The sequence below is a fragment of the Poecilia formosa genome, unplaced genomic scaffold, assembly GCF_000485575.1.
Source record: "Poecilia formosa unplaced genomic scaffold, Poecilia_formosa-5.1.2 Scaffold342, whole genome shotgun sequence".
Classification (NCBI taxonomy): domain Eukaryota; kingdom Metazoa; phylum Chordata; class Actinopteri; order Cyprinodontiformes; family Poeciliidae; genus Poecilia; species Poecilia formosa.
The window spans coordinates 527,640-541,810 of NW_006800281.1; the positions used below are offsets into that span (position 1 = coordinate 527,640).

General features: G+C 37.1%; 1 protein-coding gene across 1 annotated transcript in view; it reads right to left on the reverse strand.

The window, feature by feature from the left end:
* Window positions 1-3,117: 3,117 nt before the first annotated feature.
* The window catches only part of LOC103153195 (sphingosine kinase 1), a 38,165-nt gene continuing 27,111 nt past the window's right edge, over window positions 3,118-14,171 (reverse strand). Inside the window, exons 3-5 of the mRNA XM_007574013.2 lie at window positions 10,318-10,412; window positions 8,361-8,476; window positions 3,118-4,056 (exon numbers count right to left, since the gene is read on the reverse strand). Coding sequence (XP_007574075.1) covers window positions 3,198-4,056; window positions 8,361-8,476; window positions 10,318-10,412 — 1,070 coding nt within the window. The 3' untranslated portion in view covers window positions 3,118-3,197. The remainder of the gene's footprint in view (window positions 4,057-8,360; window positions 8,477-10,317; window positions 10,413-14,171) is intronic.

Here is a 14,171-nt window from a genome sequence, read left to right on the forward strand (position 1 = left end):
CACAAAACATGACAATATGTGAGTTTTGTTTTTAGAGGCACCTTAAATCTTTACAAACCAGGAAGTCCGTACTTGCAATCTGGGAGATAAATCACATTTATCACATTTTTGGTTTTTGAAGATTAAATTTTTTGGAAAATCAGGATTTTCTTTCCCCTCATCAACAAGCTCTTTGGGTTTCCGTATTTCGGAGTGACGTCAGCTCAGCGAGAGCCGCCATCTTGTTTTACAGCTTCTATTTATTTGGACTTTAAGTTTTTATTTTTCAGTTACGAGAAAAAGTCATATTATTAGGAGAATAAAGTCGTAATTTTTTTGAGAACTCCTCTACAAAAATAAAATGAGGAATGCTGTTCATCTTTTGAAGTTATACTTTGGTTTAAGTTTTACAGATGAGGAAGTACTTCATTTTTTAACACATCAGAATCAAATTATTATCAGGACTTTGAAAGGATGGTGTAAAGAACTGAGTCTTATTTTGAAGAAAACTGCAGACTGGTCACGTCACATTGAAGTTGTTTCTTGTGTTTTCAGGTAAAATTAAGGCTTTATTCAGTGAACTGACTTTATTCTCGTAATTAAACTCATTATCAAAGCCTGGTCCTAATACTCAGTAGTATAAAACACAGAAGGAATGACTGAAATAAAAAACTTTTTTGACGTTTTTTTTTTTTTTTAAGAAAAGAAAACAAGGGAAAATGTAATTAAAATCAGATTTAGCTGTAAAAAGAAATCGTCACCATCTTGCCCAGCCTGCTACAATCAGTGCCTTTTTAACGTCCCCTGTTTAAGGCTCCTCAGTTTTTCCACATGGATAAAAATAATAATGTTTAAGCATCTCTAACTTTCACAGTTTAATGTTAAAGACACGTTGGTAAAGATGGAGAGTGTGTGGCGTCCAGCAGAGACAAACATACTGGTGCTGGAAGCAGCGGCTGGAAAGATGGAGGGAGGATGCAGCAGCACAACGAAAAACACTTAAAAAACAAAAACAATCCATCAGGACAGGTGCAGGAGTTTGGTTCAATACTCTGGTTTCCTGTCTGCGGAGAAACCGCGACCTGGAGCAGCGATTTGTCCGGTTAAAGCAGAATCTTCTGGGTTTGACTGAGTGTTTGAGGCACATTCACACACACGCAGCCGGCATTGTCCTGCAGAGCACCGATAAACACCAAACTAATCCTCTGCTGTTGCGTAATCTTGAACTGAGCCACTGCAGAGTAGCGGCGGACACGATTCGCCTGCGTGTTTGGGTCTTAGCTCCGGTGGCGCCGCCAGACTGAGCGGCTGAGTGTTTAATATTAAATAAATAGACTCATTAATAATTCATAAAGCTTGGCTCAGAACAGTGAGGCAGGATAATGGATGTGTGTAGATTAATGAAGGACTGTTTAGTCCTGCTGAACAGTCTGACATTACAGCGGCTTGCCTGGTAAAAAGCATCTTTAGATTTTAAACTTTGAAATGCAAACAAAAATCAGTTTAATAGAAACACGCTAATTAAAACAAAAACGCACTTTTTTCGATTTGAAAAAAGTGTTTCATGCCAATCATTTTCTGCCGTATTTTCCTAAATATTCACGTCACACAAGTCATGTGGTCAACAGCCGGACGTTACTACTGGCGAAAACCACGAAGAAGAGACAGGAAGTAGAAGGAGGATGATGTTTATATATATATATATATATATATATATATATATATATATATATATATATATATATATATATATATATATATAGGACAATCTGTAGAGCTTTCTTCACCACACAGTTCATAAAAAGTTGTGTATCATTTGAACATGTTGGATTAATTGCTCTTCTGTAAAATCGTTAATTATTTTACTTAAGGAAAAAACGTCCTGCTTCAAGTGAAATAATCCGCCAGTTGAACTAAATTTAATTTAATTTAAATCAATATTAAGGAATGATTCACTTAAAACAAGCGTCTAGATCTCGTTGATAATTTACTTGTAAGTTAATTTTGTCTTATTTCAAGCACAGAGTCGCTCCTCGGTTAAAGCGTAGTGTACATGTTTCAGTCCAGTCGTGTATTTATACGACACCAGGATGTTAAAGTGAAATTTCACTTTAACATCCCGCTGAGCTGTGAAGTTTTCTGCAGGTGTGAAAGCATGTATGCGCAGAACACACAGCTGTAGCGTTTATTCTATGATGGTGTATTGGAGCCATTGTAGGTAGAATAAAGGAATTAGATTTGCACTAAAAAACTCAGAAATTATCTAGAAAAAAAACGTAGAAATTTTTGTGGATTTGCTAGAAAAACTCAGAAATTTTGAGATATCAGAAATTATTTAGAAAAAACATGAACATTTTTGAATTTGAAAAGTCGATGGTTTTTGACTTTTGAAACTCAGAAATGCCCTTGTTTTTTATAGAATATTTATGAGATCCATCCGTCCATCCATTTTCTTTACACCCTTGTCCCTTAGTGGGGTCGGGATGGGTGCTAACGTTCCGGGCAAGAGGCGGGGTCACCCTGAACAGGTCGCCGGTCTGTCGCACTATTTATGAGATTTATCACATCATTTCTGATGTTTAAAAGTAAAAAAAAAAATTGCTAGAAAGCATGTAGAAATTTTTAGATCAATCTCAGAAATTTTCTAGAAAGAAACTTGGACAATTCTCAGTTTGAAAAGTTGAAAATTTTTCACTTTTGACAATTTTTATGTTTTTTTTTTCTTAAAAATTTCTGAGTTCAAATAGTTGAAACTTTTCTAGAAAAAAAAATTTAAGATTAATCTCAAATTTTTGAGAAAGAAAACTTATAAATTTCAACTTCTAAGTTTTTTCTAGTAAATTTCTGAGATTAGTTGAATGTATTTGTTCGATCTACAATGACCCTGATGTGCCGTTGTATTATTCTGCGCAGAGCAATGGCGGACAGCCTTGTGCTGTTTCACTACTGGATCTGTTCAACTTAACATAAGTTCTGCTAAAGAGGTGGAAGCTAAGCAGCGCATGCACGTTGACAACATGCTAACATCACGGCGCCATCTAGTGGCCTGACATGACAACTACAGCTGCTGACTCAAGGCTTTTTGGCGACACAATTAACATCTGAAAATACCGGCAGTTTCCAGGCAGTTGTCTCTTGTAAACGTAGCATAAGATATTTGAACTCAAAACTAGATAAAAAAAAAAAAAAACTGGTAAGACTTGGTGTTTTTGTTCCTCTCATCCGCTGATCACCCTCCCCAGGCCTGCGTGCACCTCGGCCTGAATCGGGCCGTACTCCACCACCTCCCCATCCACCGTTATGATCCCTTTCCCGGCGCCCGGCTCCAGCCTGAGCGCCCGCACCTTCTCGTGCACCAGATGCTGGCAGTTCGTGTCCAGATGTGCGCCCTTCTCCATGGCCAGAAACAGTCGGAGCAACGCGCTGCGAGAAATCCCCGCCGTGACGTAGAAGAGATGGATGACGCCGTCGGCCAGGCGGGCGTTGGGCGCCGCCAGGAGGTCCTCGGCCAGGTGGGACTGATGCATGGCCAGCATGAGGACAAACTCTTCCTCCGGCACCAGCACCCAGTCGGACGGCAGCGGCTGATCCAGAGGCGGCAGCAGGGCGTCGGGAGGCCCGGGGAGGGCTTTGGCGGCACTTCTAGGCAATCTGCCCTCTGACCTCCGCAGCTTCAGGGAATTGTTGGAGTGGCAGGTGTTATTTGGGAAGTCATCTTCCAAAGTTTGAGTCAAACAGGAGGCGGGATTTCTGCAGCATGCCGCCTCTCTCCTCTCTCCTCTCTTGTCCATGTGGCGCCCCCTGCTGGCGGGGAGGTAAGCCAGCTTACCCTTGTAGATGCGGAGAGACGCCAACCTCACCAGCGTGCCAACGGTGAACCGGGCTGCTCCGGCGTGGCGATACTTCTCGCTCTCCACGTCGACGTCGGCCACGAAGCCCCAGGCCAGGGAGAGGAAGGAGAAGAGGCGCTGGCCGGAGGAAAGATGGAGGGAGACCAGGTCCATGTGGGACACCAGTCCTCTGCAGAGCAGGAAACCACAGCTGACCAGCAGCTCCTCGCCTCTGACCTGAGAGACGCTGAAGGAGAGAGAGAAAAACTCCACTTTATTTGATCACTGAATATTCTGTAGTTTTCACTGAAGGCTGGCCAATTAATCATTAGCCTGGCCTTTGGCTTCCTGTTCAAATCTCACGCCACACTCAGTTTGAGATTTCTCCCATTCACTTGGATTCCTACGATAAAATTCCAACGGAGCCAATCAGAGAACAGAAGTTATGAACGATGACGTTGATTTTTCAGTTTTGTAGTCTCCCTGTAGTTTGAGCCGTTGTTTTTCAGAGTGGGGGCCGATTAGCACAGATGATTTTATTTGATTTTGTAAATCTGGACAAACTGGTTGACCTTTTATGACCTCTGGAAAAATTCAAAAATCTCTTTAAAAAACATATGAACACAAAGAAAAAAATTTCTGCACAAACATTAAACACTAAATTCATTTGATTTGAAGAAGGATAAACTTCACTGGGGGATTTTAATAGTTTAAACTTTATTTACAAACTCTTTTTAATATTGATTTTTATTGATTTCTAATGGATCTGATGGAAAATAAACATCTTGACACAGTGACTACTAGATTTTGATGTGTGCAAAAAAGGAAAGTTACTGAAATTAATTTTATTCAAACATCCTATAAACAGTTTTTACCTTATTATGAGGTTTTCGTTAATGTAGAAAGAGTAAATTAGGATCTTTTTAAAGAAAGTAAATATTTTTACCTTACAATAAACTATGTCTGCTAAGATATTTAATTTTCTGTAGAAAACCGAAGTATTTTCTTGTGGAATCAAGTTAAATTTGATCCAAATAACAAATCTCAGTTTACTTGCTAACAGCATCACAGCAACTTGAAACATATTAGATCTGTTTTGATTCGGCCTGGAATGAGTCAAAATGAAGCACGTCTTTTGATAATCTTCTGAATCAAACAGGATTACTGTTTGTGTAATTTTAAAGGTGCAGCATTTGGTCCAGAGAACGGAGGTGATGCAACGCGGTGAAACTTGCCTCTGTCCAGACTTCCTGCTAACAAGCTGCTGCCTGCGATTCTAACTTAACCTGCAACTAAAACAGAACATATTTCATAGTGATTTTTCAATGATGCACTCTAATAATAATAAAAAAAAACACATTTATTTACAGGATCTATCGAGTCCAGACTAAACACTCTAAACTGGGGGTGTCAAACTCATTTTTGTTTTGGGCCAAATTAAGATCATGAATGTTCTTTAAAGGCTGGTTGTGCCAGAATGTATTGATAAAACCTGATCACAAACTGTTAACATATCAATAAATTCTTACAATTAAATCTATTATTGAACATCTTTTCAGTCCCTCCAGGATTTTGTGTTTGTGGTGCTATTTTGGAAATATTTATGCTTATTTATGACGGTAACTGTGACTTTCTATTACTGACAGTGTAGATCATGGATTATAATCTGGCATCAATTAAAGATGAAGCGGCTGTTCAGTTCAAGTAAAAAAGTTTTTGACAATTTTTGAGAAAAATCTGCTGTAAACTCCCAACTGTAAGTAAAAAAGTGAAAGGATTTGTTGATTTTTGCCTGGATTTCTAATAATTCTCAAGAAAGTGGAAGGACTGATTGATATTATTTGCCAGTAAACAGATAAAAGCTGTATTGATTTGATTGATAACATAATATTTAAGCACATTTAGTGTTTAGTCTTGTCCCTGAAGGACCACATAAAAAGCTGTGGCGGGCCGGATTTGGCCCGCGGGCCTTGAGTTTAGCACATGCGCTCTAAGCGTCAGCGGACGACTCGACCCGCCCTGCTTGTTCTGTTTGCTCACAGAAACACATGAAAGGCCGAGAACGGCTCATTGCATAACAGCAGACAGGTTGTAGCTGTCGCTCAGTTAATTCTGAAAGCCGCAGCATTCAGCGGGGAATAATACCAAATTAAATCTGGCTCAGGCCGCAGCGCACACAGGTTTTCTGGAGAGTCAGAGGAGAGCAAACAATGCCCAGTCTGGACCCTTCGGTTCTGGACAGAGGCGCTTTGTTTGATGAGACGCTGACTGGCACAAACATTCAGGTGATGAATGAACGCGGCAGAAAGAGGAGATTCTGTTTTCACTTATATCTCTGTTTACTTTTGTTAGTTTGTTTCCTGGTATCCCACAGCAGAAACATATGAAACCTTTTCATAGAAGCTGCAGAGAATAAAATAAAGTTCATCTGAGCGCCAGATTTTATGAAGGAAATGGAATAAAACTTTCAAACGGGTTGAAAAAATAACTTGTGTTGCAGTCTGTAACCAAAACTCAGCCCAGGAAGACTCCAGATGAAGAAATATTTTACTTAAAAAAGCTGAAGTGAGCTTTACATAATCTTATCAATCTAATCTACAATAAAGAAATAAAAAATAATATAAAATATGTCAAATGTAATCACCTTACTAAAATAATGTTTTATGTCAATTTTTGCCAAAAGTCGGGTCTTTCTTTTCCAAATGACCTTGGCAAAAAAATAAATAAAAATAAGTATTAATAATAAATACATTATTATATTAATATTATCTAAATATTAAATACATATCTGCTGCTGTTTCTAAAAACTGTGCAGCAGTTTTATTGTTCATTTGTTTTATTTTTCATTTGTTGGAAGTTTGCCTGTAGTTCCTGTAGACTCTACATAGTTTTTTAAGCTTAATTTCAATATACATGATTCTAATTTACCTTTAATTTTCCCACTTTAGGACAATAAAGGACATTTCTATTTTATTCTGTTTGCAAGTTGGACAAATGTAGGATTTGCTATTTACTTGGTGCTACCTGCTGTTAGCATTAGCAGTTAGCATTAGAAATGCTTTATGGACATGAGAACAAAGGATGTTATATCTATAATTTTAATATGTCTTAGTTAGTTTTACAAATGCACAATATAGCTCCAGTTAGCTACTGGCTTACTATTTAATTACAGTTTTTATTTATTTCATTTTTTTGTTATTTCATTAGTTTTAGTTAATTATATACAGCACCATGTTAACTAATACTAAAATCAGCCAATAAACACACTGTAATAATTAACCAGCTGTAGCAGTTGCCAGAGCTTTATGAGACGTTTAATCTTCTAACTTCCCATCTTACCAAGCTGTGCTGCAGTGGTACCTGATTGGTAACTACTACACATTCAGATAAATCTGTTTCATGATTATTTTCTCTTTTATTATATTGGTGCTACAACTGACAGTATTATAAAAACGCAAAGTTCTTTGCATATTTATGTGTAAAATTATTGTTAAAACAGAGTTGCTGTAACCCTAAACCACCAGAAGGTGGAGCAATTCCTCCACTTCCTCCTGGAAGTGGAGGAAGCAGCCTCCACTTCCAGCCCCAACATCATCTGTTTTACAGCTTTTCCTGCAGCTCTTCTCTCATTCTTGGTGCTAAAACAACAACCTGCTGTCGACTGCGCTGCCTCTACGGAGTGAGGAATGCAGAGATTAAATCATATTTTTCATCTTTTTGAAAACTTCGTATTTGTCCTTGAACTTTTCTCTTTGTTCTGGGTGAATAAACTCCCACGGATGATCAAAGCATTAATAATTAAAAGCCATTAGAGAAAAGCGTTTTAGTTTGACGGAGGGCCAGGAGCCTCAGCTGGTCAAACACACCTCCAAACGCGGTGAAGCAACAAGACAGCAGGTTATCTGTGGAGGTGTAGCTGCTTTAACCACATTAAAAATAACCAAACACCATCTGAAGAAGCTACAAATGAAGAATGACTCATCCTGATGCAGTTTGGGATGACATATTTAGCTAAATGGTTCTTAATTTACTCAGCACAGAGTGGTTTCAGTCTGCTGTAGTATGCTCTAACTGCATACCGGATGAAAGTGTGTGACACACGCTGCTATGCTACCTTTCTGGTTTGACTGGTTTCTATTGGACTCTGCAGTGGTGGACTGATCTCAAATGTTTCCAAATAAGGAGTTCTACCTGTGCAAAAAGAACGACTGAGCATGCAATCAGTGAAGATGGTGGCGGAAATATTCAAAGATTAGATTTTAAATGGAAAAGTGGTGCAGATTGTCATATTTTAAAGAGAATGCTGCTTGTGCTACTAGCTAATAATATATATATATATATATATATATATATATATATATATATATATATATATATTTTTTTTTTTTTTTTAATAAGCATGTTAAAGTGATACAAGAAAACAGTGAAAACATTTAAAAATTAATCAAAATAAAGCTCTGAACTGAATAAATAAAGAATGTTTTCGATATATTAGTTCAGATCAAAGTGAAAGATGTGAACCTAATCCCAGTCCAGTATTTTTCGGCTCACCCAGAGTAGTAATGCACAGATGCAGCCAAGGCGTTGCCTGAACCTCCAGGAAGGATACCCAGCGGAGTGCGGACGGCCTCCTCCCAGTCTGGCCTTTCCAGCAGACCATTTATCACCTGAATCACAGAAAACGCAGCTTGGATTAGTGGATTGTCTGCAGCACAGACCTCTGTGCTGCCCACAAAAAGAGTAAATGTTAAAACCATAACAGTTTTCATCATAAACTAAGAGCAGAGGAATGAAAGCAAGTAAACAATATAACATTAGGATTTATGTTTGTCTGCTGGAGTGCAGCTTCAGGTTTATATTCCTGCATATTTGAGATATTTCTCTGCTCAAAGTACATTTGATTCCAGGAAATGACTTACGTCAACATTGCACCATCATGATGTGTGGAAATCTGTCAAGACTTTATCTGAAACTATGTGAGGTGGAGCAGAGAAACATCTAAAGCACCCAGGACAGTGAAACCAAGTTGATTTAATGATTAGTTACCATTTAACCCCATTACATCTATCTAAATAAATATGAAAACATTCTGGTAATATAATTTAACATAAATTTATTTAAATGTGCTAAAAATGGTGGGGAAAATTTTATTCCTACTTGGAAGGAATAAAATGACACCATTGGACATAAGTGATGCAAACTTCATGACTTAGCCTTTTAAATTTTACTCAAGTTGCAGTAACAATCCTACATAATAATATTATTTAAATCAAAGTCATGTTGTAGTAAAACTACTCATGAAAGTATTTCTTTCTAAAACCTTTACTCCAGTAAATATAATTTTAAAATCTGTTTTCTGTTACATTTAGGTCCGAGTGGTTGGTCAGTTTGTTTAACAACACATGGGTGTCCAAAGTGTGGTCCGAGGGCCATATGTGGCCCCTTCAGTGATTTTTCTTTGGTGGCCTTCAACAACAATAAAAAATGACAGCAGATGGTTGAAACAGATGGAGAGTTCTCATTTTTAATTAATGCTAAATTATTATAAACAAATTAAAATCTTTTCATATTGGAAAATGCTTGACGAAGCAGAAAGTCGTCATCTGTTAATGGCCATTTGATGAAATAGGAAGATATCTGTTTAGTGACTTTTACACAAAAGCAGACTGTAGTCAGGTTTAATTTATTAAACTTGACTAAAAGCAGCAAGTATGATCCAAACAGTGAACCAAATTCTGTTGTTACAGCTGACACTTATTTCTTTCTTTAATTTCCCCCTTTAAGAATCCACCATTCTCCATTATGAATAAAAATATTTATATCCTTCTCTATTTCTTTAGCCTATGATGTCATATTAGAGCCATTGTAGAAAAAAACAAGTAAATTTTATCCAAAAAACTTTCAAAAGTCTGTTTTTTTTCTTTCCTCTTTATTTCTCTGTTTTGTTTTTTGATATACGTACTGTTGAGTTGTTTTTTATTATTTATAATTGCTTACTTTGGGGACTACATTGTTTAATGTGAATCTTGTGTCAAATGTATTACTGCCACTTGTTTTATGTTATAAAGTTCAATAAATATAATGTAAAAAAAACTTTCAAAAGTCAAAAATTGTTAACTTTTTTAAATTTTCAGAGTATTAAACTCAAATATTTGCTAGAAAAAAACTCACACATTTTAAGATTAATCTCAGAAATTTTCTAAAACATGAAACAAATTTTGACTTTTGGAAATTTTCTGAGATTCCAAGATTTCTAGAAAAAAAAAAAAACTCAAAAGTTTTTTCTCGCAAATTTGTGACTTTTGAAGCTCAAAAATGTTCTTGTTTTTTTTCCAGAAAATTTCTGAGATAATTCTCAAAATTTCCAAGTTTTTTAGCGGAAGCTTCTTCCTCCTTTTTCTTTTCCATCTACAGTGGCCCTAACATTAACCTGAAATATTTTTCTGAACTCATTCGTCGCCGGGCTCTTTCTCCATCCAGCTGCAGGGACGGATTTGTCTGTCTGTACCTCGTGCAGCAGTCCGTCTCCTGACATGATGACTAAAGCGTCCCACTGTGACAGGTCAACGTCTTTCACCAGCTCCCGGGCGTGATTCTGCCTCTCTGTGAAACACATGAGCAGAAGAAGAAGAGATGTGATTCAGAGCAGTCGTGTTCTTCCTCTGGCATCGCTGCCCACTCCCAAAACTTCATCACATAACAGGTCAGGGGTCGTCTTCTCACAGGTCAACCTCCTCATGTTTCAGCCACATTAAACCCTCTGTGAGTGTGTGTGAGTGTATGTGTGTGTGTGCGTGTGCGTGTGTGTGTGTGTGGCAATGGGTCTATTGCAATGTGAGACACAAAAGGTTTGAGATCCAACGTAAGAGTAGATGCGTGGGGCGCTACACTTTTAATCTCCTCTCAGTTCCTAGATTAAGGAACCGCAGAAGGAAGGAAAGTCGATCTGCATCCTTAATGAGGCGTCGACCAAAATGCAGATTAAATTGAAGCTAACTAACTAACTAGAGGCACTTTGTCCCATGGATCTGAGGTTGAATCATTTGAGAGAGCAGAACATTAAAATAAGAACTTTTTCAGTGTTTTTAAACTCTAAAGGAATTAATATATAATGAAACATGATTCCCACTTAGTTTGGAAATGACTGGAATTACATTAAATATAAATACATTTAGATTTAGTAACTCTATGAAGGTATTAATGTAACAGCTTCAGATCCGTTAAAAAACTTATTTTTCTGCACCATTGAATCCAAGGCAGGACCACAATGGGTTCATATAAGAAAAACAACAACAAAAAAAAGGATCAAAAAATAGATTTGTTCAAACTCTAGACCAGCAGGTAAGACTTCAAATCAGTGTCAGTCCTTTATCATATCATATTACCTGGTTTAATTAGCCAGGCTATCAGCTCAGGTAGCCAGTATGAAGTCTGCTGCTTAGCAAGCCTGTTCCTAATAACTCGTTGATTGTAGTTTCAAACCCTCATAGGTGTGATAGATAATGTCTGCAAATATTTCCAGACAATTATCTGGAAAAATGATTCCTAAAAATCAGAATGAACACCTAGTACACCTAGAAGCAGGATAAAACTTTAAATTGTTTTAAACCACAGGAATGGCATGATAGGAATTTTCTGTGGAACAGTGACTTAAAATTGTTTTATGACTTAAGTAGAAAAAACCTGGGTAGGTAGCAGCTGGCAGCTGAAGCAGCAGGAAGTTTCAGTGTAAGAAAACGTCAGGATTTGCATCTCAAAACAAATGCAAAGTCTTGGCAGTTCTCCTCAGCCAACACGAACCAGAGAGCTAGTTACCTACGAAGGATTTGTTATTTTCCCATGTACACTGCAAAAACAGAAAATCTTACTGTTTTAAGATTTGGCCTACATCTAGTACAACTATCTTATTAAATAAAACAAAAAGTAACTTACATTAACTTCTCAGGAAGATATAAAAGCTTATTTTAAGTCAATTATTTCTTAATATTAATAACAACGTGCTAGTTTCACTGGCAGATTATTTTACTAATGACAGGAAAAATAAGTGAAGTAATCTTCCACTGGAACTAGTACTTTTTCCAAAAACAAGTTCCCACATCTTGCATTTGAGTTACTTTTGTCTTATTTCAAGTGTACTAAGATATTTGCACTTGAAACTAGACTAAAAATACTTCAGATTTTGTGATTTTGCTGAGTAATTTTTGATCTTCTGCCCTGAATCTCATTCCAGAAGATAGAGAAACAGTTTCCTCCCTTCTCTTGTTAACCTTTCCTCCCTAAAATATGCAAAAGAAATGGCATTGATTCTCTGGTATCGGCTGCAGTCACATCTGAGCACAAACTGAACTCTGAAAACAGATCAATTAGCAAAAAGCCAGTACACAGCAAATTCAGAAGTGTCAGATTTCCAGTGCAAGTGTTGTATGTTAAAAATACAGTGTTAATTCAACAACATGAGTGTTAGTTTCCCTAACACTCACTAAAGAGGTCCAAAGAGTTAAACAAAAAGCAATCCAGTCCAGTGTTGATTTCTAAATTAACTCCAACAGTCTAACTCAACACTCAGTCTGGTGTTGATTTAGAAATCAACATCAGACTGGAAGTCTTGGCAAAAACAAGAGCAGCACCAAAGACACTTCACCATCAGTGATCACAAGACCATCCATGGCCGCTTCCAATAAACTTTCAAAGCACACTTCACCTTCAGTGCAAAGTACCATGAATGAATGAATGACCTTTGTTGTATATTGCTGTCAGTGCTGTTTGATGTTTTGAAATAAAAGTGATTATAAACTGCAACTGGTGCTGGTGATTTTGTAGCCTCTACTGCGACATCTAATGTCTTTTAAAATGAATTTGGGGATTATTGATGAGCAATAGTTTCTGGGGAAAAAAAGGTTTTAATTGCTCTAATGGATTTTATTTGGTAGTAAATTGACAAAAAAAAGTGGGTAACAAGAGAAGGGGAAGACCGGGAAGCGGACCCACGACAGCCGCATTGAAAACTAGAGCCTCCATATGTGGGTTGTGCTTAACCCCTGCGCCACCACAGCACACCCTGCCAGTAGTATTTTAAAACTCAGATTTTTATGTTAATATATACTTTACACCATTCTGTGTTAGATTAACACTTAGTGTTAACTTTTGACAATATACACTAGTTGTAGGGTAGATTAACACTGAAGTGTATTTGATTTCAACTACTGTGAGTGTTGATTCAACTCTATCACAAATAACACTTTCAAAAGTGTAACTTCTACACCATCCAGAGTGGACCAAAATAAACACTTTCAAAGTGTTGAATTTAACTCTGTAGGAGTTGATGGAAAACTTCCAAATTTGCTGTGTAGCCGATGCAAAGTGCAGCGATGGGATTTTAGAAGGTAAACATTGTAACTTTTGATTTCAGTTATCCTTGTCTCTGCATTATTTAAGACTCTCTGATAACATTAAGACATAAAAGGGTTCTTCCAGTGAATCAGTGAGAAACAATGCAGAGCATGCTGAGCTTCTTCAATGGGTGTTGGCAATTGTCAAAAAAATTGACACCAGCAGGTTACACTGTCAGCCACACCCACAGCAAAAAGTTCAGCCCTTTTTTTGTACAACTTCCTAAAAATCAATGAGGTTTCTTTGCACACAGCTTGTAAAACTTGTATTTTAGGATGTTCAGATTGTTTTGTATCATCTTAATAAACAAATTTGCTCTGCCCTACAAAGTTGCTGATAATGAAAGAGAGGCTACTTCATCTTCCTGTCTCTGCGTCATGTGACCTGCTCTGCACACTGTGTCGGGAAGCCCAAGCATCCTGGAAAATCTGAGCAGAAAGCAGTTAAACAACCAAGTGTTACAATATTTCAAAGCGTAAATGTACATTTAACAAAGAACAACAACCTTTTTTTAACAGTTTTTTGCATACACAATTACACATATATTTCAGGGAAATGTGTTAGATATGTTAGATATGACCTCCAAACCTTTCAGATGGTTTTCAGATTCAAAATTCAAGCTCAAAAATACCTTATGGATTCCAAAGGGAAATTAAATGTTGTAACTCATTGTAATTGAAATTATTCAAGTATGTGAAACTGGTGTACTGTATCTTTGACCAGGGCTTCCTGAAACACTTGAAGGATAAATGGGTATAATAGCAACAATCTGATGGTTGAATAACCTAAGTAACAATTTAAAAACAATAAATATCTCTGTAGTTGAGCTCATATGTCTATTTATTCAATAATTAGCAGAAAAGGGATTTTTGACTCGAAAATGTTGCTTACTTTGTCAAAATAGTTTTAGATTACTATAAAATGGAATTAATTAATTTCTGATGAGTCCCACTTCTATTAGACAGACAGATG